The sequence below is a fragment of the Ovis canadensis genome, chromosome 15 (genome assembly GCF_042477335.2).
Source record: "Ovis canadensis isolate MfBH-ARS-UI-01 breed Bighorn chromosome 15, ARS-UI_OviCan_v2, whole genome shotgun sequence".
Classification (NCBI taxonomy): Eukaryota; Metazoa; Chordata; class Mammalia; order Artiodactyla; family Bovidae; genus Ovis; species Ovis canadensis.
Window position 1 is genome coordinate 70,226,778 of NC_091259.1, and position 22,183 is coordinate 70,248,960.

The 22,183-nt window shown below is 46.9% G+C and overlaps 1 protein-coding gene and 1 long non-coding RNA gene across 6 annotated transcripts in view; one reads left to right on the forward strand and one right to left on the reverse strand.

The window, feature by feature from the left end:
* WT1 (WT1 transcription factor) overlaps window positions 1-3,757 on the reverse strand; it is a 49,915-nt gene extending 46,158 nt beyond the window's left edge. For 3 of the 4 annotated variants that reach the window (XM_069554680.1, XM_069554679.1, XM_069554678.1), the window contains exon 1: window positions 2,580-3,634. In XM_069554680.1, coding sequence (XP_069410781.1) covers window positions 2,580-3,024 — 445 coding nt within the window. In that variant the 5' untranslated portion in view covers window positions 3,025-3,634. Of the gene's footprint in view, window positions 1-2,579 lie in introns of all 4 variants that reach the window. The other variant, XM_069554677.1, reaches the window with a different exon arrangement.
* LOC138420958 (uncharacterized) overlaps window positions 3,471-22,183 on the forward strand; it is a 49,910-nt gene continuing 31,197 nt past the window's right edge. Inside the window, exon 1 of one of the 2 annotated variants that reach the window (XR_011249371.1) lies at window positions 3,471-3,727. This is a non-coding gene — a long non-coding RNA (uncharacterized lncRNA). The remainder of the gene's footprint in view (window positions 3,728-22,183) is intronic. The other variant, XR_011249372.1, reaches the window with a different exon arrangement.

A 22,183-nucleotide genomic window follows, 5' to 3' on the forward strand; every position in this document is an offset into this window, starting at 1 on the left:
TAAGAAACTAAAAAAAAACTCAACTGAGGTATGATACCTTGGAGTGGGGAGATAAGCAAGAGTGCCAGCAATTGTCTCCTCCCCTGAGCCATTGAAGGTTGCCCTGCCTAGAGACTGGGATCCAGAATCTTTACTCCTCTCCCCTGGAACTGACCTTGGCCAGCTGATGGGCTGTGGGGAAGGAACTCTTGCCCTTGCTTTCCCCAACTCAAGCCTCCCGCCAAGACTCTACATTCCTGGGGGAGCTGCAGGAAGCCCAGAAATCAAGAGAATAAATCTGAAATCTCAGGGCCCAATCTGGTTGCCAACGCCAGGGCTGAGCCACGAGTGGCTTCTGACATCCCACCCCAACTCCCAGCTGCCAAGTGACTTACAGAGACTGGGCAAGCATGACCCCTTATGTTTTCATCACAAGAGAAAACCCAAGCCTAAAGACAGGAACCAGCTTACAGGCTGTGGCCTGGGTCTGTGGCCTCTCTACTGAGCAATTTCCCAGAATGTTGGGGTGGGGGAGGCTCCTTTACCTATTAGTCATGGTCCCCAGTTCCCAAGCCCCTTTTCTGTTTGACATCTCAGGCCTATCCTCTAGAGAGGAATTAAGATTTTTCCCCTTACGTGTAGTGCTGGCTGGCTAGGAAGCCCACAGTCTCAACCCTGAGACTTGAGTTGATGGAAATCTGGGCATCAGATGACCCTGTAGAAGTTTGGACACAAGGACCCAACCAAAGCCACAGAGTCCTGGTTCCAAAAACCCTACAGAACCTAGATGGACTCAAAATGATAATGGTATTTTGCACACGGGGTACTTAAATGGTTTCTAAGGTGTCTTCAAATAGCACACTACCAAACAGAGACTCACTCACCTCATACACCTGCCTGCCAGTCTTGCTCTTTTAGGTCCAACCAAGTTTAGGTGGCTGCTGCCTTCTGTGTTTAGAACCCGGGTTGGGGGGCGGGGGCGGAGTCGGACTTATGTAGCATAGAACTTCAAACCAGAGTCAGACATCAGGTTGGGCGTCTTGGCTCTCTTACAAGAAAGAGAAACTGAGACCTGGAGATTTACCAAAGGTTACACCAACGTGCTAATTAGATGTGGTACGATCAGAGAACAAGAGTCTGCAATCCTCACTGAGATGTTCCAATACTCCATGAGTTCCAAACACTAGTTTTCCTTCACGAAAGACTCAGAGTGGAGGGACCTCATGGGTGGGTTTGAGGTTTTCCACAGGACATGAATCCCAGATTCCCCGAACGAAGAGAAGAGGGTGGTTTCGGTTTCGCCAGAGCTTCTGGCGGGCCAGGTGCTCTCGGCTGGGTGTGAATGGGGTCGCGCGAAAGAAGATATGCGTTTAGAACTTGCGCGGGAAAGCGGGAAAAACACCGCCCTTCTTCCGCGCTCCTTGGGCGCCCCAGCACCTCCTGCAAACAGTATGCACTCTTCTGCTCCCAACCCACGCATTCCAAAAACAGACTAGTCCTAGGCCCGAGCGAATTTTTGCTCTAGGAAAAGCATCCGCTCCTGCGTTTTTAAAGCATCTCCTAAAACATCGAATCAACCAGAATTGGTTTAGGTTCACAACAGCGCATATGTCTAATAAACAAAATAAAATGCAGAAGTTCGGCGTAATTGATTCTGCTTTGGTCCCTGAGAAAAAGCGGGCGACGGCTCAAGATGAGAAACCTACAGCTGTGTCCCTTGCTGTACGAGGACTGAAAACGGAAAATAAACCTCTCTTTGTTTTAACTTTCAAGTCTTGCAAAAATCTTTCTCCAGCTACAACCCGGGTTCAACGACTAGGAGGCGCCTGAGGCGGGCTGGAAGGAAGCCGGCGCTCTGGCCTCATTTCATCGCCTGTGGTAGGACCCTGTCGCGCAGGGTTTGGAATCGGATAAACGGGGTTCTCCTCCAGCCCTGGAGCCCGCGTGGCCGCACCTGACCTGGCACCCAGGAGCTATCCACTTCTACACTACTATACACTGGAGCCAAACGCAAACAGGGACATGGATCTAGGAAAGCCACTATTTTGTCTCCAGCTCATTCATTTACTCATCCTGGGGCTCCAAAGTACTTATGGTGCCTCCATTAGGGCCAGAGGGGCTCCTGGCATTTTTGGCGGGCAGACGCAGCAAGGGCTGCTCACCACGCGCTGGTCCGACTCCGAATCCAGGGTCCTAAAACGCCAATGCTTGCCGACAGTTTGGTGGTGCCTTAGGCGACAAAACCTCTTCCCGAGGCAGAGTCAGGCATTGCACCGGTTCCCGCTTCCCATCCCCACGGGGAATAGTCTGGTAATTTCCTGGGGTCCAAGGGCCCCCAGATGACCTCCCGGCTCATGCGAAGGGTCCGGTTCCCCGGTTCCCCGCCCTGGAGGATGTCGGGAACCCACGCCGTGGACTTCCTCCTCTCCCTGGGCCTCCTGTCTCCCCCAGCTGCGGCTTCCTCTACCCTCACAGTCCTTGGGGAGGCGACCGGGTAAGAGCTGTGGTCAGGGAAGTGGTAGGACAGGGGAGTGCCCGCGCTCGGTCACAGCCCAGCGGCCACCGCTCCGCGTGCAGGGGGCGCTCCCCTGCCCGCTTACCCTGGTTGCGAATAGCGGGCTGGCTCTCGAGGCAGCTGGGCAGGTAGGGCGCGTTGGGGAACATCCTGGCCTGGCCGGACGACGCCTGGCTGGGCGGAGGAGGACCGAAGGGTCCGTAGCGACAGGCTCCAGCGGTGCCGGTAAACTGGCCAGAGAAGTGGACGGTGAAAGCGCTCAAGCACTGCTCCTCGTGCGGCTCCGCGCCTCCCCAGCTCGGCTCCTGTTTGATGAAGGAGTGAGGCGGCGGCGGCGGTGGGGGTGGTGGCGGAGCCGGCGGCGGCGCAGGACCGCCCAAGGACCCGTAAGCCGAGGCGCCCGGAGGCGCAAAGTCCAGCACCGGCGCCCACTGCGCCGCGCCGCTCACGGGCAGGGCGCAACCGCCGCCGCCGCCCAGCGAGGGTACGGCCGGCAGCAGCGCGTTCAGGTCCCGCACGTCGGAGCCCATCTGCTGGGACTCAAACCCGGACGTTCCGCGGGCCCTCCGGCTTTGCAGACGCTCGGCGCTCGACTCCGCCTCGCCTAACTTGGCCCAGATGCTTTCCGGACCCCGGATCCCCGGCAGCTGGGGCTGCTGAAGGCACCCAGGCGCGGGCCGGAGCGTGTGAGAAGACGCCGGCTCCGGGGCACACGTGGACGCCGGCTCTTGCCGCAGGAGGAAGTCCAGGATCGCGGCGAGGAGGCGGCGGGGCCCCGGCTCCTGGGCTGCCGTCCGGGCTCTGGGTGGGTGGGTGAGTGAATGAGTGGGAGGGAGGGAGGGACGGGGGGAGCGGATAGGCGGTCGAGTTGCAAGAGCCCCCGGGTGTGGGCGCTGCCTTGAACTCCTTACCCCAGCTGCCTGGCTGCCCCCAGCTTCTCAAAGCTCAAATAAGAGGGGCCGGCGGCGGGGGAGGAGGAGGAGTCAGGAGTCTCGGCGGCTCCATTCACACAGCAGCCCTAGCGGATCCAGGCAGGGCGCGCGACTCCTTGGGGGCGTCCTCGCAGTGGGGGTGGGGGGCGGGCCAGAGGGAGCGTCCCTCTCAGAGACACCCTCCTCGCCTACCCGCCACGCGCTCTCCGCTGGCTTGTGGGACACAGGCCTCCCCCCCCCAACCTCCCCTTCTCGGCCTTCGCGAGTGTGGGCGCCTCGCGGCACTGGCGAGCCGCTCCAGGTGAGCAGGGAATGTCCCCCCTGCATCCCTGTGTGGTGAGGGTGGGGATGGGGTTGTTAGTCGGGGAGGGCGGGTTGGAGGGAGGGGCAGGGGGCTCCACGAGGGCGGGAACTTCGGAATAGCTGCAGAGAACTTTCCTGGACTTCAAAAAGGCGGATTCCTTGCTTTGCGCCGGCGAGTCCGGCTCTTGCTTCAAGAGCCGTCAGACTGGACTGGTGGTCATAATCTCAGAGTCACGGGGGAGTGGGGTGGCTTTTTGTGGATTCCAGAGGCCAGACTCAGGCTTAGATGGGTGACCTGGAGGTTGCATCAATTTAATAAACGGAGCGTAATTCCATTGACTGGCGACATGGTGAGGTTTGCGCCCAGAGAAAGGCGGTTTCCGCGTACCTGAAATCGGTGCCAGCGACACTTCATCTCCCTTTCTAGTGAGGAGTATCTAACTCTTCGACGGTGACGCCGGGAAAACAGAATGGCGACTAGTTTGGGAGGAAAGAAAACCCTTAGGGAAATGCCCAGATTCCGGTCGGAGAATCCTGGCGCCGAGTGTGGTGGGTAGGGAGTGAGGAAGGTTTGGATACGAAGTCCTTGGAGGTGAGATTGGCTCCCGGAGCGGCTCCTGCTGAGCTCTGCCTCCGCTCCTTCCAGTTGGGAGTACCACTCTGGATGCGTGGTGACTGCCCAAGAGGCACAAGCCAGGTTAAGGGGACGGAGGAGAACCACAAGCGGCCCAAGGCAGGGTTCTTACCGTTGGGAGCTCCCAGAGCCTGGCGCAGCCAAGTCAGGTTCCTGGCTCCACCTGGTCATTCTTTGGGGGTCCCGCGCCCCAGAACAGGTGTTTGAGGTTTTGTTTAGTTTTGTTGGTTTTTCTAAAATAGTCGGCTTCTATCGGAAAACAGACCCTAGGCTAGAAGCCTAGGGAACCGGGCTTGGAGTGCGGGAATTCTAGAATCTGGGAACCTGGATTGGAGTGCGCTTCAGGGGCGCGTGGAAACACCCAGGAGGCTGCGGCGACGGCGCAGCCTGGGACTGCCAGGAGCGCCGGGCGCGAAGCGGCCGGGTGCCGCTTGGCCTCTGACACGAGGCTGGCCGCGGATGGGGCCCGAAGATGTTCAGCCAAGCCCATGTGAAGCAACAATCAAGGTGGTTGCAGTTTTATAAAGAAGCTGGGCGTTTTTAAAGCCTTGCTTTACTCACAAGGAGCTTTGGTTTTAATTAATTTGCGCCAAGTAAAAGCCAGGAGTTCTGGGGGCGGCCCCGCAGCGTGTGTGGCACCTACGCGCCAAGTACAGGACCCTCCTCTGGAGGTCGCTTGTCCTGGAAGCGCAGGAAGCCTTGAGGGCAAAGGTCGGGAACAGGCGCTACCCATTTGATACCCGGACCACGTTCGCAGTGATGGACACCTTTCTGCACGACTTTGGTGCCTGACTTTTTGAAGTTTGCGCTCAGAAGCTTTTTCTTTCTCTTTTAAAAAAAGTGAAAAGGCTCTCGAGGCCAGCTCCTTCTTGCCCACACTCGTTGTGGGCCGCCCATTCCTCTCCCGCACGCCGCATCTGTAAACCTGAGCAGGGCTCCAGCGCTGGGCAGAGGACATGGGCTTTATGTCTTTTTGATGGAGAAAGGCCTCTCGAGATAAGCCTTCTCAGGCCAAGTTGCCCCCTAGGACGCCCCAAACCCCTGTCTCACACCCTTCGTTCTTACTTATACTTCGAAGTCGTTTTTTCTTCAGGAGGACTCGCTCAAGCGCTGTGAGGGAAAGCGAGCCATTTATGAAAAGCCAGGGATTTCCACTTCTAAACGGGAAAGCTTGAGATTATTTCTTTTTTATCCTTCTTTGCAGTTTGTTGGGGGTATTTGGAAAAGGGTGGCTTGATTGTGACCTTTTGTGGTTTTGAATCCTAGAGAGAGTGAGAGCGCTTTACTCTCTGACTTTAAGGGGGGAAAAAAGGTTTCGCCTGGGGGTGGGGTGAAAGGAAGGGGAGGGGGGCTAGGAAATTTAGGACTCTACTTGTTGCCTGAAAATTCTTGAGGGAGGGAAAAGCAGTGATGCGATCCCCATTTCGACTCTGGGGTACCCCCTCGCCCAGACCTTGTAGTCCGAAGCAGTGGGAGGAGTCCCTTGCAACCCACAGCGCAAAGAAATAAGTGCTGTGCATCCGAAGCCTCAGCCTCCCCCCGAGATGAGGTCTTCGAAGGTCCCTCGGCCTCGCCCGCGTCCGTGCCCTGAGCCCAGGCGCCCCGGAGCCAACCCTGGAAAGCCGGCAAACTACTGCGCTCATCCGGCGCCCTACGCTCTCCACTTTTCCCTCCGTGAAACAACGTTCTCAGCGGGCGCTCTGCGGTTCCCCAGGGGACGGGCACGCTCGGCTAGCCTCCGCGCCCTGAGCTGGGCAGGCAGTCTGGTTGGAAAGAAGATCCAACCTCTGCCCTCCCCAGCAGGTAGGGCGATCGGCGGCATCCCAAGGTCCCAGGGATCTGAGGGCTGCGGAGACCTGGCCACTCCTTTCTCTCACTCACCTTCCCAACCCCCAGATAGCGAGGACACCTCTGGCAGAGGATGTGGTCTGAACCACCGATTGGCAGAGCTAGAAATTCAACTCCTCGTTCTACAGAAAAGGAAACTGAGCCCCAGGCAGAGGGAGGAGAGGCAGCTGTGGCGTGCAGTGGTGAAGAGCAAGGGGTTGGTGGACAGAGAAAGGGGTCGCAGCTCCCCACCAGGTAGCCAGCAGCTGGAGGACCATAGACGCGGTCTGTAGCTGCCGGGAGCCTCAGTTTCCTTTGTGGTCCCATGGAATAATGAGCTGTTAGTACCCACCCTCAAGGGGTCTTCAGGAGTAGACAGAAGATAGTGTTGGCCTACGTCCTCGGTGAACGTTACAGTTTCTTATTATTATTGTCCAAGGACATTGAACAAATTAGTGGCAAAACCGAGGTGGAACCCAGGTTCCTCTCAGAACTTAACCCACCACCCTCTGCCTCTTTGGAGCTAATGGAATGGAGAGTAAAGGAAGGAGGAAGAGAGATGCTGGAAAGCTACGTGGCTTTGGTGTCATTGGTAAAGTTCATCCTGGCCTGGAAGGGGCTTAATTATTCCACGATTTTTAAATCGAGGCTGAGTGGGAGGGGGAGGGAGGTCTTCTGACCCCCACCCCTACCCCCACACCACTCTGACCCCGGCACCGTCAACTGGATCTGACTAAGCGCCCAGCCTGGCCCCGTAGCCGCGGCCCCAGGGACCAGACCGTACTCCGGAGCCGCGCTCCGGGCGTCACCCCCGCGGCCGCCGACAACTGAATAAACACACCGAGTCGCTGCGATCTGTCAAGGGCTGGGGCCGCCTGCCCTCGCCCGGGGCCGCAAACAGCAGAAAGGAGTGGTGGGCTGCGCGGGAGGAACCGGCGCTCTATTTAGCGCCTCGCGCAGAGGCCACTGCCCGAGCTCCACGCGTCTGACCGCTGCTCTCTCCTCCCCGCCGACTGCAGCTCTTAGCATTCTGCCTACCCCGGGCGGCGGCAGGCGCTTAGGCTGGTTTCCATCCCCGCGCAGGCGGTGGAAATCCCAGCTTCATTTATCTAAACTGAAAAAAAGTAAGAGAAGGGCTTTTGTTATTGTCTACCCTCCGTTCACGTGAAAATTAACTGGATTTTTTGGCCAATCCACCATCTACGGTTCAGACTCAGTTGGTTTGGGGTCCCAGGACCGGTGCTCGCTACCAGGTACGCAGAGCAAAACTCCCCTTTCCTCCACCCCCGGCTCGCAGTGTCCAAAGCGGTCAGGGTTACCCGTCTGTTCTGATGCCACCGCGAGAGTCCCCAATGAAAGGATTCCGCAGCGCTGCCTCTATTATTATACCGTAAATCTTTTTAAATTCTGGAACTAATTATATAGAGGATATGTCTCAATTTGTTCTGCATTAATGCCACAGTGGGGATGGAGGCCGGGCCGTGGCCAGAGCAGATACGCTGGCCTATGAAATTGATGAGCTGAGAGTTGCTTCTAGTCCTGAGCGCACCATCTGGAATTCCAGTCTGAGGTTACAATTAGAACTCCTGACCCCAGATTCAACTTTGCAAACAACAGGAGAAAAAAAAAGGGGGGAAAGAAAAAAAACCAAGAGAAAAAAAAAAACAAACCCCGAACTTACTCTGCACCTGTAAAAAAATAAATATCCTCACAATCTTAAAATCTTCTCATCTTAGAAGATTCTTTCCAAGAATTTCTTTTAACCTATAAAAGATAATGGAATATATTTTATAGATTGGATTTTATCTTATCCCCTTTCCCTCTTCAGGCTGCACTCGATTTAATAGTTGTCAGTTTTCCTTCAGTGTTGGATTTAATTATATAGGAACAAAACTTTCCTCAGTAAATTAGCTTGCTAAATATTCTGCCACTTTTGTGATTCTGCCTTTGAGAAATAGCGTTTCTGTCTAAATCTAGGATTTTTTTTTTAACTTGCCCCACCTTAACTGTAATCAGAGATGTTATTTGTGTTGTAATTTTATTTGTGTTCTAAATCAGTTGTGCCAATTTCTTCCTTCTTTCTTTAGTAACACGCTGCTTTATTTTCCTCTCACTTTGACCCCCTGAAGAAAACGAAGGACCAGGCAGTAAGGGGGAATCTGTTAAATTTATTAGCATAAATACTTAGACAAAACGAGATATAAATCATTCAGATGAATTAAGCCATAAAATATCCCAATGAACTCAGTCCCTTGCCAGGGTCCTGGTGTATAAATGTTCATATAAAACAAGGTATCAGTATTATCTTTCAAACTGAATATGTTGTAAAAATATCCAAATGTTAAGCAAGGAACATGGGGGCCATGGCAGGGCACGAAAGGAATATTCTTTAGAGAAGTCTGTTAGCACTGTGGTGCTCAAAATGTGTGAAAGAAAGGAAAAATGTGAACAGTTTGGATTTGGAATATTCAGTAAAGAGTTTTTGGGTTTTTTTTTAAAGGATATATTTGATCAGAAGCGCAGGAATAAGGAAAGAAGAGATAAAGAACAAAAGACATTGCTTTCTATAGAATGTTTAGCTTCAAAAAAAAAAAAACAACTGCTCAGAAAGGCACTGGCTCTTCATACAGATAACGGATGAGCCATTAGTGTAGAGCCACCTGGGCCTTCGTCTGCGAACCCGGATATGCAGCTGGTCAGCAGGAGAAGGATGGGTGTTCACTAGAGGTCGACCGGGAGAAGAGGTGTGGGGGAGCGAGGGAAGGGAATTGCCAGAATTCCTAGCAGAGGTATACCCAAGGCAAAAATCGATAAAAGGAGCAGTGGCTTGAAAAACCCATAACCAAGGCTCTCCGTAAATCTTGGCAAAGCAGGGCATTTTGTTGTTGTTTTGTTTTCAGAATGATTGCTCTGAAGCTTTTTTTTTAAATCATGGAGTCAACCAGAAAAAGGGAATAGTCTCCCCTTTATCTCCAGCAGGGGCATCCTTATCCTTTCATTTCTATTCATTTATTCACCATGCAGCAACTATTCACTGGCACATCTTATGTGACAGGCATTGTAGCAGGGACTGAGACTAAAGCAATGTGGGGACAAGGTCTGCCTTCCTCGCATGGATCTTACATTCCAGTAGGAGTGACAGACAAGCTACAAGTCACGTGCTTTCATATGGTGATAATTGCGCTATAAGGAACCAGGAGGCCTGGGGATGGCAGCACCAAATCGCTCTCCCTTCATTCTGCCCTCTACCCACACTGCCATATTTTAATGTTTTAGTAAGTATCCCATCCTACTGGCAAGACGCAGAGAGATTCTGAAGGATTTGGAATACTTGGTCTAGGAAAGTGTCTGCCCACCAGGCGGCTGGACTTTACGGAATCAGTCGGATAGCTGTTTAGGTGGAGCTGCGTTAAAATTGTCAGCACTAGCTGAGGGACTGAAAGGTACTGAAACTGAAAAACTTGACTTTCTCCTTTCAAAGGTAAAAATAACAACACCTATTCAAGTTGTGAGAACTAGATGAGATAAGGCACGTAAACTTTTTAGCCCATAGGAAGTACTCCATAAATGGTGGCTGTTATCTATATTAACATACAGTCTGGTTTTCTTTTGCTTTGCCTTTTGCTTCTATGAAGAACTAATGAGTTGGTGATAGACAGGAAGGCCTGGCGTGCTGCGATTCATGGGGTCGCAAAGAGTCGGACACGACGGAGGGACTGAACTGAACTGAATGAGTTCTAGAGATTGGTGTGAGATTGGTAGCAATCTTTGTTCTTGTTGGATCAGGGAGAAGGCCAGGAAGGGAAGCCCTTTGCTTAAGAGTCTGATCTCAAGATAGGATGTTGCCACCTTAAAGTAAATTGAGGTGGATGAAACTGGAACCTATTATACAGAGTGAAGTAAGCCAGAAAGAAAAACACCAATACAGTATACTAACACATACGTATGGAATTTAGAAAGATGGTAATGATAACCCTGTATGTGAGACAGCAAAAGAGACACAGATATATAGAACAGTCTTTTGGACTCTGAGGGAGAGGGAGAGGGTGGGATGATTTGGGAGAATGGCACTGAAACATGTATAATATCATATATGAAACGAGTCGTCAGCCCAGGTTCAATGCATGGATGCTTGGGGCTGGTGCACTGGGATGACCCAGAGGGATGGTATGGGGAAGGAGGAGGGAGGGGGATTCAGGATGGGGAACACATGTATACCTGTGGTGGATACATGTTGATGTATGGCAAAACCAATACAATATTGTAAAGAAATTAACCTCCAATTAAAATAAATAAATTTATATTTTTAAAAAATAATAAAAATTTTAAAAAGGTATGTACTTGAAAAAATAAAAGGCAACATTCTGATCATAAAATAAAGTAAATTGAAATCATTGTGCCCTACACCTGGGCCCTGAAACGGGAAATATGTAACTTTGCTTCAAAATCAACTTCTTTCCATTCAGTACAGAAGGCTCAAGGCTAAAGTCAGCTTGAAAAGTTTAGGATTGCCTTCTTGTAGTCACATTTCAGGTATGCAGCCAGGTCCAAAATAAAGAATCCCAGGCTAGCTACAAGAAAACCTGGACTCAAATCCTGTCTCTGCCAATGACCATGGCCTTGGAGAAATAACTTAGGCTCTTGGTTTTTCAGTACCCTTATCTGGGAAAGGAGGATGGTGAAAACAATGAAATACAGTATACAGAGTGATCTGAAAACCGTAAAGTGCCAGGCAGTGCACAGAACTATCAGGGTGATCTTAACAGGAGTACTCTTGGAAGCACTGGGGCCCATCCCTTGCTCCCATGTTCTCCTTCATTTGTAAAGTGGGCCTTTCTCTTGTGTTTGTTGTGAGAATTAAATGAGATACGTGTACACAGTACTTGGCGGAGAGTGTGTGCTATGTGGATGTTGCTGGTACTGGTATTGTTACCCTTCTCTGGTCATTTTCCTAGGCTCAAAGGAGGGCCTTATGCTTTCACACCAGTAGCTTCTTTCTCTGGAAGCACAGACTAGTATGAAGAATCTGGCTTATGGATAAGATGGCTGGGACTTAAATCCTCCTCTGCTGCTTGTTTTCTGTAGACTTTGGGTGTCTTTTGTATTCTCTATGAGCCTTAATTTTTGTAACTGTAAAATGGGGCTAATAATATCTTTGCCTCATAGAGTTGTTTTGAGAACAGATTAACACAATACATGTAAAGTGCCTACATGGTGCCTGGCATGTGGTCAGAAATCTAAATGGTAGTAATTAAATTTTAATTTGTCTAAACAGAGAATATTAGCTGATCAGCCCTCAGAACTTGAATTATAGCATGATTCTGAGCATTCACACAGAAACAAATTCCTATCTTCTTTTAAACTACCTGGGGCTGCATAGATATCTCACTCTCATTTGTGAAAGACTTTGCAGTCAAGGCATTGACAGTGTTTCCTTTTTGACTATGAGCTCTTTAGGATAAAAATTAGAATTTTATTTAGTTACACTGGGATCTTTGCAGAATATCTAACATATATCAAAGATGTTGGTCATTACATGCTTTTTCAAATAAGCAGGAAACTGTTTTCAGCCAGCAGAGAGAAAAAGCAGTTTGACTGTCTTCCTGGAGTTACCACACAGCATTTATTAATAGTTCTATAAATAGGCTAAAACATAGTATTAGCTGGGCTGCTCAAGATATTATAAAAGTTTATGAGAAGTCGCTTAGGAAAAACAAGATAGAGTCATTAGAAATCTGATACTGGTCAATAGTGCATTTAATTCCAAGTCTCCATAAATCACAAACAGATGAAACTTCTATTGTGATCACTGTTCCAGATCTGAAGGATCCCCCTCTTCCCTTTTGTAGACATTAAATAGATTAAGAATGCCTAAATTTTTTTTCCCTCTACTAATATAGAGGCTAATTACAACATTTCCCAAGGGATAATAAATGTTAAACTCTAATCAACAGATTGACACATGATTAAATAAGAAAGAAGCACATAACTTTGACTTTCTATTTAGGGCACATGTTTATCTTTAATTATCCCCAACCTGGGAATGGAGTAATTGCTGTTATCTATTTATTATGTGTTTCTAGAGTGACATCACATTTTGATTTTGCCCAGGGCAGCTTCAGTTTAAGCCGTTGTCCCAGCTTAGTTATTATTTTCCCTTTACTTCCAAAAGCATCCTGGTTTTGATGGTAAGTGATAAGGATTCCACTTGCTTAAAATTTTATTTTATGAAAAAGATGGATTTAAGAAAGCTGTTAGAGAAAAGGTGAAAGATAAGAGTTAAGTGGAGCTAGTGAGAAGGAAAGATTGGATTGATGTTAGAAAGAATGAGAATAGCTACTGTAATTGAACATAAATCTTAGCTCTGAGCTTCCTGACAGCCAACTCAAAAAGGGAAAATAAAACTAGTTACATATCTCTGTTAATGCAATAGAAGGAAGAAACCCAGTTTTTCAGAAGAGACCAACTTTTCTAGCAACAAAAGGAGCTTATTATTTAAGAGGAATTTATATCACTGAATTTTCTATAAGAGTCATCAGCAATGGTTAGTAATTTCAACAATAATGTTTCTAAAGTTGCAGAGACAGTCTCTAACTTGTGGCTTCTCATTTCAACTCAATAGTGTGATATTAAAATTATAGTTCTATAAAGCTTTTTTTAAGAGGGACAAGGCAATAATATACACTCCTATTAAAATTTTCTGAGGATCTAACTTGATTTAGTTAACCTGGTGTTAATTTTTAGAAACTCCCAACTGATAATTTTTTAAAACATCTTTTATTTGTTAATCATCAAATAACTTAGAGCATGAACCAAAGTCCTATGATCATTGTTCTCCAGAATCAGTGATTTGATTTGGGAACAACTGTAGGGCAGTGGTTAACTGAGGTGATTTGCCCCCCGCCAGGGGTTGGGGTGAGGGGAAAAGACAGCTGGCAATGTCTAGAGATATCTGTGATTGTCACAACTCTGTGGGAGTAGGAAGGTAGATGCCACTGGCATCTAGTGGGTAGCTGCCAGGGATGCTGCTGAACATTCTTAAATGCACAGGGCATTCCCCCCACGACAAAAAATTATTTAGTCTAAGATAGTAAGTGCTGAGGTTGAGAAATCCTGCTCTAGAATATTATCCGTAGAAGAGATTGTTATTTCTAGCTGGGATAGAAAGGAAAATTCTTCTTAGAGGAGCGGGCCTTGAACTAGAGTACCCTACCCCACCCCAGAGGAGCTGGAGGATCCCTGTCCCCAGATTCAAGAAACGGTGGCAATAGAAATAGGCAGGTAAGAATGTTGTGAGGTGAGGCATGTTGTAGAGATGCCGTCTACAAAGGGAATTGTGGGTATACTAATTTGGCTAGAAAAGAGGGAGAATCCATGTGGAGTAAGTAAGAGAGAAAGCCAGAGAGTACATGCAAATTTAGGGCAAAGAGTTTCTATTCTGATGTTATGCTCCAAGATCCCTAAATATTGCGAGTGCATTTTAAAAGCCACACAAATCAGAGGCAGCATAAACTTTTATGTTCACAAAGATCATCTTTTGGACACTGGTGTATGGTGTATATATAGATAGGCACATGTCTGCTTCTCCCCTGCATCGTTTTTCATCACTTACATATTAGAGATTCCTTGGAACTCAGTTTTATATCACATTAAATTTTTAAAAATGGGTGCCTGTTTATTAAAAATACAACCCATCAAGGCACAGAAAATTCTGAACCGCTGCTGTAATTAATAGAACATTGCAGGAATCGCCATTAAGAAATATTATTCTGACCTAGTTTGCTGTGTCACACTGCAGATTGTCCTTTTCTTAAATCGTGGAAAAGTTTGTAAGAAAAGACCACAAAGCTGGGTCCCTCGATATTAGCCATCTCAGCCCTCAAAAGTTCAGCCAGGAGTGGGACAAAACCCTCTTACTGTGTTGACATGTTTATTTCTGGCGTAAGAAAATATAGATGTTGCCCAAATTTGGTTTTCCAGTCCATTCATTTGCCTGAAATCATATATTTTATTCTTTCCTTTGATGACTTGCAAATAAATTAGCATGATCTGCTAAGGTTTGCCAACATATATGCATTATTGGAGAAATCTAAGATGTTGAAAAATGATTGCAATTTATCCTATCCCAATGCTTTCTTCTTAAGGACCAAATAAATAGTATCAGCTAGTTTATATACCTGACATGTTTATTGCAGTATTCCCACTGAGTACTTCCCATTGTCATGTGTTCTCACACATTGTTTTCACAAATTGTATTTTGAAAGAAGTCAAGGGAAATTCAGGCCAGAGAAACAAGATGTTATCTTTTGGAAAGGATGAGCCCACTCTAATGGAAGAGGATAATCCATTCAGAGGTTTAGAGAGCCAGTGTCCTCCAGTGGGTGTGATAAATCCACAGGATCTGAATCCAGGATTTTGCACTGGGACCTTGAAGTCAGCAGGAACAGTTTAATCGTCGTCCAAATAAACACAGTGTATCATTATTATTATTGGAGAAGCATGGACATCTGTTAGGTCAATTTAGTCCCATCTCCTCAAGGCAGTTGTATTTGCTAAACACAGTTCTAATTATGTCTATCATAGATAGATCTAAAGTGGATCTATTAATGCCATAACTGCTCCTTGATCATCTCTCTCTTTGAGGCTGGGTTTAAAAAAGAAAAATTCACCTGCTCCTCTCAGATAGGCTACATGCATGGAGAACTCCGTAGAGACTTCAGTTACCTTGTGGAGTCTATCAACAGAACCGTTTTCAAAAGATGAGAATATTTGAGACAGCTGGACTTTTTCATGTTGCACGTGCTTTAAGTAATCATTTGGGGCAAGAGGAATCTAAATATCACCTACTAAGGAGTTTTTCACCATGTCCTTTTCCTAACTCAATATGGTGCCTTACCAGGTACCACTCATTGCATACAGGATATGGAAGATAAATTCTCTCTGTGGTAAAGCAGCAGTTTGCGGCAGGTTCCAGCTGTGAGGAACTTTAAAAAGCTTCTAGCCCTACCCCTTATTTTTCAGATAAGACATTACATAATTAACCCAAGATTACACAGCTAGGTAGTGATAGAGCTGTCCCCAAGGCCAAGCTGGTGGTGGATGAGAACCATCTTTGTATAATAGCATTCACTCATCCAGGGCTTCCCAGGTGTTGCAGTGGTAAAGAATCTGCCAATGCAAGAGACGGGTTCAATCCCTGGGGCGGGAAGATCCCTCACAGTAGGAAATGACAATCCACTCCAGCATGCTTGCCTGGAAAATTCCATGGACAGACGGGACTGGCAGACTACAGTCCATAGGGTCACAAGGAGTTGGCTGCAAGTGAGCAACTAACACGTATTATTTATTATTCACTCATCCACACTTACTGTGTCCCTCTTATGGGCCCAGCAACTGGACTGGCGAGACACAGTTCTTGCTCTCAGCTTGCTCACTGTCTGGCTATGCTGTAGGACTCAATCACAGTGGAAACAGGATGTGGAATTTGTGCTATAAGAAGTCTCCTTGTAACAGGTCTCACTTAGATCAAGTCCATGAATTCTCTGAAACTCCTCAGTATGGTGATCAGGGAGACTAAAGGGCACTTCGTTAGGTTTTAGAGAGAGGGCCTCTAGTAGCCTGTGACATAATCAGCTAACCACAATATTATTAAAATTAGGAAAGCATCATTGTACTCTAAGGAGGACTTGACAAGATATCTAATATGCTGACAGCATCTTTTCACTTAAAAGTAGTCAATGATGCCTCATACAGGTTTAGCAACCAAGATACCCCAAGGGGGAGCTCTTCTGGTTTGGAACTGAATTGAAGTGAGTGGCTGATCAAACGCCAAAGCACAACAAGCCTGTTTCAGAGTTGCATTTGGTAGCATAGTCAAAGGAAGATAACCAGGAAGCCACAAAGAAACCATTAATTCTCTCCACCGTGTATTTTGATATTGTTGCCTATTCAAAACTGATGAAATCCTGATAGCATTTGGAAGCAAGGAGTGGCAGTGGGAAGGTTGATTGTTACACAATATGCAAACATCACAGACATTTACTGACGATCAAGTTCCAAGATACACAACAAAATAAAACAAACAAGATTTTCTTCTAATTTGATTCCCAAAGGACCTGAAAAGCATTGCAAACGTGTTTAGTAAGGCATTAAAAATAATTATCCTGAAGAGTAATCACTCCCTTGGTTGTTTTAATGTATTTTTGTCCACAAGCAAGAGTTTTCTAAATTGCTGCATTGGCTTACTTTGCAAGGTCTCTGGAACAAAAGTACTTTGGGTGACCCCAGGATACCTGGCAACAGTCACTAAGGATGTGGATGAGGCTGAGAAAGATAAAAACAGATGATGCACTTTTTGATGTCAGACCTGAAATATTGTATAATTACAACAGAATAAAATGCTGAAGCTTAGAAACAAAGAAATAGCCCCATCAGGGAAATTAGCAAGCTTATTTAAGAGAATGTGGAACACGATTTCTTTAAAGGGTACTATAAAATGACTCTTATGCTCCCCAGATGGCCCTCTGGGTGATTTTTTAATTTAATTAGTTCCCCCCCTCCTTCCCCTCTCCATCCCTCCTCCTTCCCTCCTCCTCCTCTCCTTTTCGTAATAGTTATTATCTGCCATCATTTATGAAGTGCATAGGCTCTCATGCATTCTCTGTATTTTCTCATAACAATGATTTTAATTAGCAGTTATTATCACCATGCCCAAGATGAGGAAATAGACACCAGGAGATTTGGGTTGTCCACTGTTGCCCGTCTAGAAGGTTGTATAACCAGAGCAACGGTCATCATTCTGTACAGTCTAACTTCTGAATACTGGAAGGAAGTAAAGTGGTTAAACCTCAGGGATCCACTTCAGCACCAGCCCTTGGCACAGAGTTTATCCTCAGAATCAGACTTAATGTCCTAACCAATCATGACAAGCAAGATCCATGGACCAATGTAAAAATAAATATTTTTGCCACAGAATCTGTTTCCACTACGCAGTGTCAACTAAAGTCTGACCCACCCACTTCCTGTTTATGTCAGATTCTGGCATACCCTGCTTCATACAATGGCTGTGTCCCTGAAATTAATTTTTTTGTTAAATACGTGAATTAGTGTCAGTATACTGTGAGGGATGTGCTATTTCAAGGAATGTGCTATTTCAAGGAGCCTCAAGTTGATTTTTTTTCTCCCCTGAATCACTCCTTTCTTCCTCTTTGTCTCTCCTCCCTGTCTCCAGACTTGACTTTTCGTATGCCAGGATGGATGGGGAGTAGAGGCGAAATGTGGGCGCACACCAATACTGTGTCTAAATAAGGCAGGCGACAGCTCTACTGAAGAATCTACCTAGGTTTTTAGCAAGAAGACTCTCAACAGATCTCAGAGCGAGGCTATTTCTGGTGATCACAGGAAGAAGAAAATGCACCTATATAAACCCAGAAGCTCATATGTACGTTTAGCTATTCACACGAGCATGCATGCACACAGGCACACAAACGTATGCACGTTTCTGACATTTACAGACCTGGGCTTTCTCATTTTTACCTCCCCTGAAAAAGCAACTTCTGTTTATACCTCATCTCCGTTCCACGCTCCCCTTCACACAAACAATCTTCAAGTCTTGAACTAAAGGAATATTGCAGATTTAAAAAAGGAAGATGGCTTCATAGGGGCAAATTGGGAACTTTCAATTACACTAAAAGATAGAACTCCATCAAAGCTGACTTTCTGGAGGTTATCATACGTTGGTAGAAGAGAGGGGTTAAGTATCCCAGGGAGGGAGTCAAGCCCTCAAAAGGAAGATAACAAGAACCCTCATCTAGGTATTCGGCATCACAATTCTGCTGAGAAATACATCGTGATTTCAATTTCCCCTTTACCTCTGGCAAAGAACACTGTGATCATGAACTGGGGACAGTGGGCAGAACTTGGAGCCGGGAGCCAGAGGATGCTCCACCCTGCCCGTCAGAGTTCACCTCCCCACCAAAAGCAAGAGCAGCCCCCTCAACCCAAACCACACTTGAGGGTTGGGTATGTGGGTCCCTGTGTGGTTCCATTTTCTTGGGCATCCCTTCAGGATTCACAAGGGAAGTTTTGAGGCTTATGAGGGTGGCATCTCTGCCCTTTGGGTCACTTGGCCCTTCAAAGTATGGGCAACTCTTGGCAGGCTAGACATGGCACATGGCTAATAATAATAATTGCCTTCTACTGTGCCTGCATGCGTGCTAAGTCGCTTCCGTTGTCTCTGACTCTGCGACCCCATGGGCTGTAGCCCACCAGGCTCCTCTGTCCACAGCATTCTCCAGGCAAGCATCCTGGAGTGGGGGGCCATACCCTCCTCTGGACAATCTTCCCATCCCAGGGATCAAACCCACTTCTCTTATGTCTCAGGCATTGGCAGGTGGGTTCCTTACACTAGTGCCACCTGGGAAATCCTCACTAAATGACTGGCACTTCAATGCATTTTTTCCTAGGTTGTTTCATTCGATCTTCATAGAAACTGGGAGGAAAGTCACATAAACATCCCCATTTTATCTAGGAGGCGTGGAGAGATTGTCACTTGTCCAAAGTTCCACAGGTACAAGATGGCAGAGGTGGAATACATATCCAGGTTGACATGATGCTGAAGCCTTTCATTGTAAATATACTGCCTTCAAGCAGTGAGGGAAACCATCTACTGTCATCCAGGCAACTGCATAGGTTGGGGTCCTTCAGGAAACAGGGCACACACCCATGGGGTAATTGAGGAATGTCTAATGAAGAGTCTATTTAAGAAGGTGTGGGCAGGGTTAAAGGCAAACCAACAGGGGCAGTGAAATATCCTAACCATAGTCACTGCAGGGATCCTGTTCCCCGCCCCCCCTGGGGCTGAGGATGGGGGCAAGCAAAGAGAGTGGTTCCTGGAACCCAGAGAAACTGAAGTTGCTGGAAAGAGTGGAGAGGCCCACCTTTCATGAACCCTGGCCTTGGGTAAGGAGCCAACCTGAGCTGACTTGGCAGGGAAGGAGCTGGGGACAAATAACCTGATCTCATCTTTCTCCCTCCAAGCTCTGCCAGGACTTTCCATTGACCAAATCCTATGAGAAATGGAAGGTAAGAGCCTGTTCAGTTCAGTAGCTCAGTCGTGTCTGACTCTTTGCGACCCCATGAATCAGAGCACGCCAGGCCTCCCTGTCCATTACCAACTCCTGGAGTTCACTCAAACTCATGTCCATCGAGTCGGTGATGCCATCCAACCATCTCATCCTCTGTTGTCCCCTTCTCCTCCTGCCCTCAATCCCTCCCAGCATCAGGGTCTTTTCCAATGAGTTAACTCTTCACATGAGGTGGCCAAACTATTGGAGTTTCAGCTTTAGCATCATTCCTTCCAAAGAACACCCAGGACTGATCTCCTTTAGGATGGACTGGTTAGATCTCCTTGCAGTTCAAGGGACTCTCAAGAGTCTTCGCCAACACCACAGTTCAAAAGCATCAATTCTTCAGCGCTCAGCTTTCTTCACAGTCCAACTCTCACATCCATACATGACCACTGGAAAAACCATAGCCTTGACTAGACGGACCTTTCTTGACAAAGTAATATCTCTGCTTTTGAATATGCTATCTAGGTTGGTCATAATTTGCCTTCCAAGGAGTAAGCGTCTTTTAATTTCATGGCTGCAGTCACCATCTGCAGTGATTTTGGAGCCCAGAAAAATAGTCTGATACTGTTTCCACTGTTTCCCCATCTATTTCCCATGAAGTGATGGGACCACATGCCATGATCTTCGTTTTCGGAATGTTGAGCTTTAAGCCAACTTTTTCACTCTCCTCTTTCACTTTCGTCAAGAGGCTTTTTAGTTCCTCTTCACTTTCTGCCATAAGGGTGGTGTCATCTGCATATCTGAGGTTATTGATATTTCTCCCGGCAATCTTGATTCCAGCTTGTGCTTCTTCTAGCCCAGCGTTTCTCATGATGTACTCTGCATAGAAGTTAAATAAGCAGGGTGACAATATACAGCCTTGACGTACTCCTTTTCCTATTTGGAACCAGTCTGTTGTTCCATGTCCAGTTCTAACTGTTGCTTCCTGACCTGCATATAGGTTTCTCAAGAGTCAGGTGAGGTGGTCTGGTATTCCCATCTCTTTCAGAATTTTCCACCCATGGATGCAGTCAATTCAGGTTAGCCTCCAAGGGCCCAGGGTAGGGGGAAGAAAGGTGGAGATGGACTGAAGGGGGCTTGAATTTCTGCAAATAATTTTAATCTTGCTTTTTCTTGACTGATATTTGGCTAGGTAAATAATGATAGGTTGGAAATCATTTTCCCTTGGGATTTTGAAGGCATTGCTCTTTGCTTTTTAGCTTCTAGAAGTTGTCTTTGGGGAATCCGAAGTCATCTGATTCTTGAGCCCATGCATGAAATACTTTTTCTCTCTGGTGGTTGGTAGGATCTTCTCTTCAGAAATCCCCCAAACTGTCCGGTTCAATTCCTAATAATCTTTGTTTAAAAGAATCTCTTAAAAAAATTGTCCCAACAATTATTTTAGAATGACAATTTACAGAGAATTTATAAAGACAGAAGAACTGTCTTACCCATTTTCATAGAAGTTCCTTTCCCCTTAAGTAGCATCTAAAACCCCATCTAACATAGATGATGAATTATAAATTCTGTTTTAAAATACATATTCTGGGCAAATGATGATCAGAGAGGAGGAGAAAAAAATCATGGTGGTGGGAACATCCAAAATCATGGTATTTCTATTCAGCATCTAAAAAGGCCTCAGTCTCCCTAGCTTCACATGAGAACTGTTATTGAATAAGACAGGCTGAGGCTGGCACTGAATTGTATGTGTTTCTTCAGTAATAACCTGAGGCCACCTACTCTCCAAAATGCAGATTTATCAGGTATTTCTCTTAGAAAAATGATCTGTTTTATTCTTAAGGATCTTATTGCTTCACATGAGGATATTATAGCTGGAAAAAGAGATTGCCCTGTTGTAGAAAGCACCACCTAATAAATCGTGACCCCCCCCAGCACAGAACAATTGGTGGCAGAAATTCTTTTGTGGGTTGTAGTCTCCTGATGGAGCCAGAGTTGGTTAGCCTGAGACGGTTTCCACGGGTCAGTTGAGCACCAAAGATGAGACTGGCTCCTGGCCACAAATCAGACTGCACAGCCAACAAGACCTGTGTCTGTCAACCCAAGGCTGCTCTGATTTCTGATATTTTCTTAACAATAGAAATGAAACTGCCACAGGGAGGAGAAAGAACAATGGTGTTTTGACAAATGGAACAAAGATAGGGCTTGGCTGACCATTCAGGTCAGAAGGAAAATGAAGGCACAGGAAGACTGATGTTGGTTGGCCTCCTTGCCAAGAAGCAAACATGCTGGGGGAGGTTTCCACCAACTTGACGAACAGGCTCAGCGGTGGCCATTTGGATTTGGCGATTTTGTTGGCTATTTTCTGGCAAAAGAGCATTTTTTTAGGACTTCAAACAGAATGAGAGTAAGAAGTGCACAATTAACACAATAGATGTAGCATCCTTGAGACTTTAGGAAGGCGGATATGGCGAGAGCTTAGAATCACTGGAAAATGTCCTGTTTCCTTAGAGAGCCTCTAGAATGGTTCAGATGGAATTCTGGCCTGTGGAAAGGTGAAGCTAAGAAACCTCTAGTTGTCCTTGAAAGATTTGTAGTCCTCAAAAAAATGGAAATTAGGAAGCATTCATTCATGACCTTGAAAACTTGTTTATAAAAGCATATTATAATGTATCAGTAAAATGAGCTGAGAAGAGGGTTTATGAGAAAGTTCACGTGAGAAATGCAGCTATTAGCACGCATGCCATTCCCCACCTTGACCCCAGCAGGAATGTGTAAATGGTGACATATGGAATGTAAGCGTCGGTTGAGATGTTTCATAAATCTGCCCAGCAATGGGCATCACAAGGCCCTGGGTGAGAGCAGGCCCCAGAAAGGGAGAGACGGTAAATGTTGCATCTAACTTTAGGCTACTAATCAGCCTGGA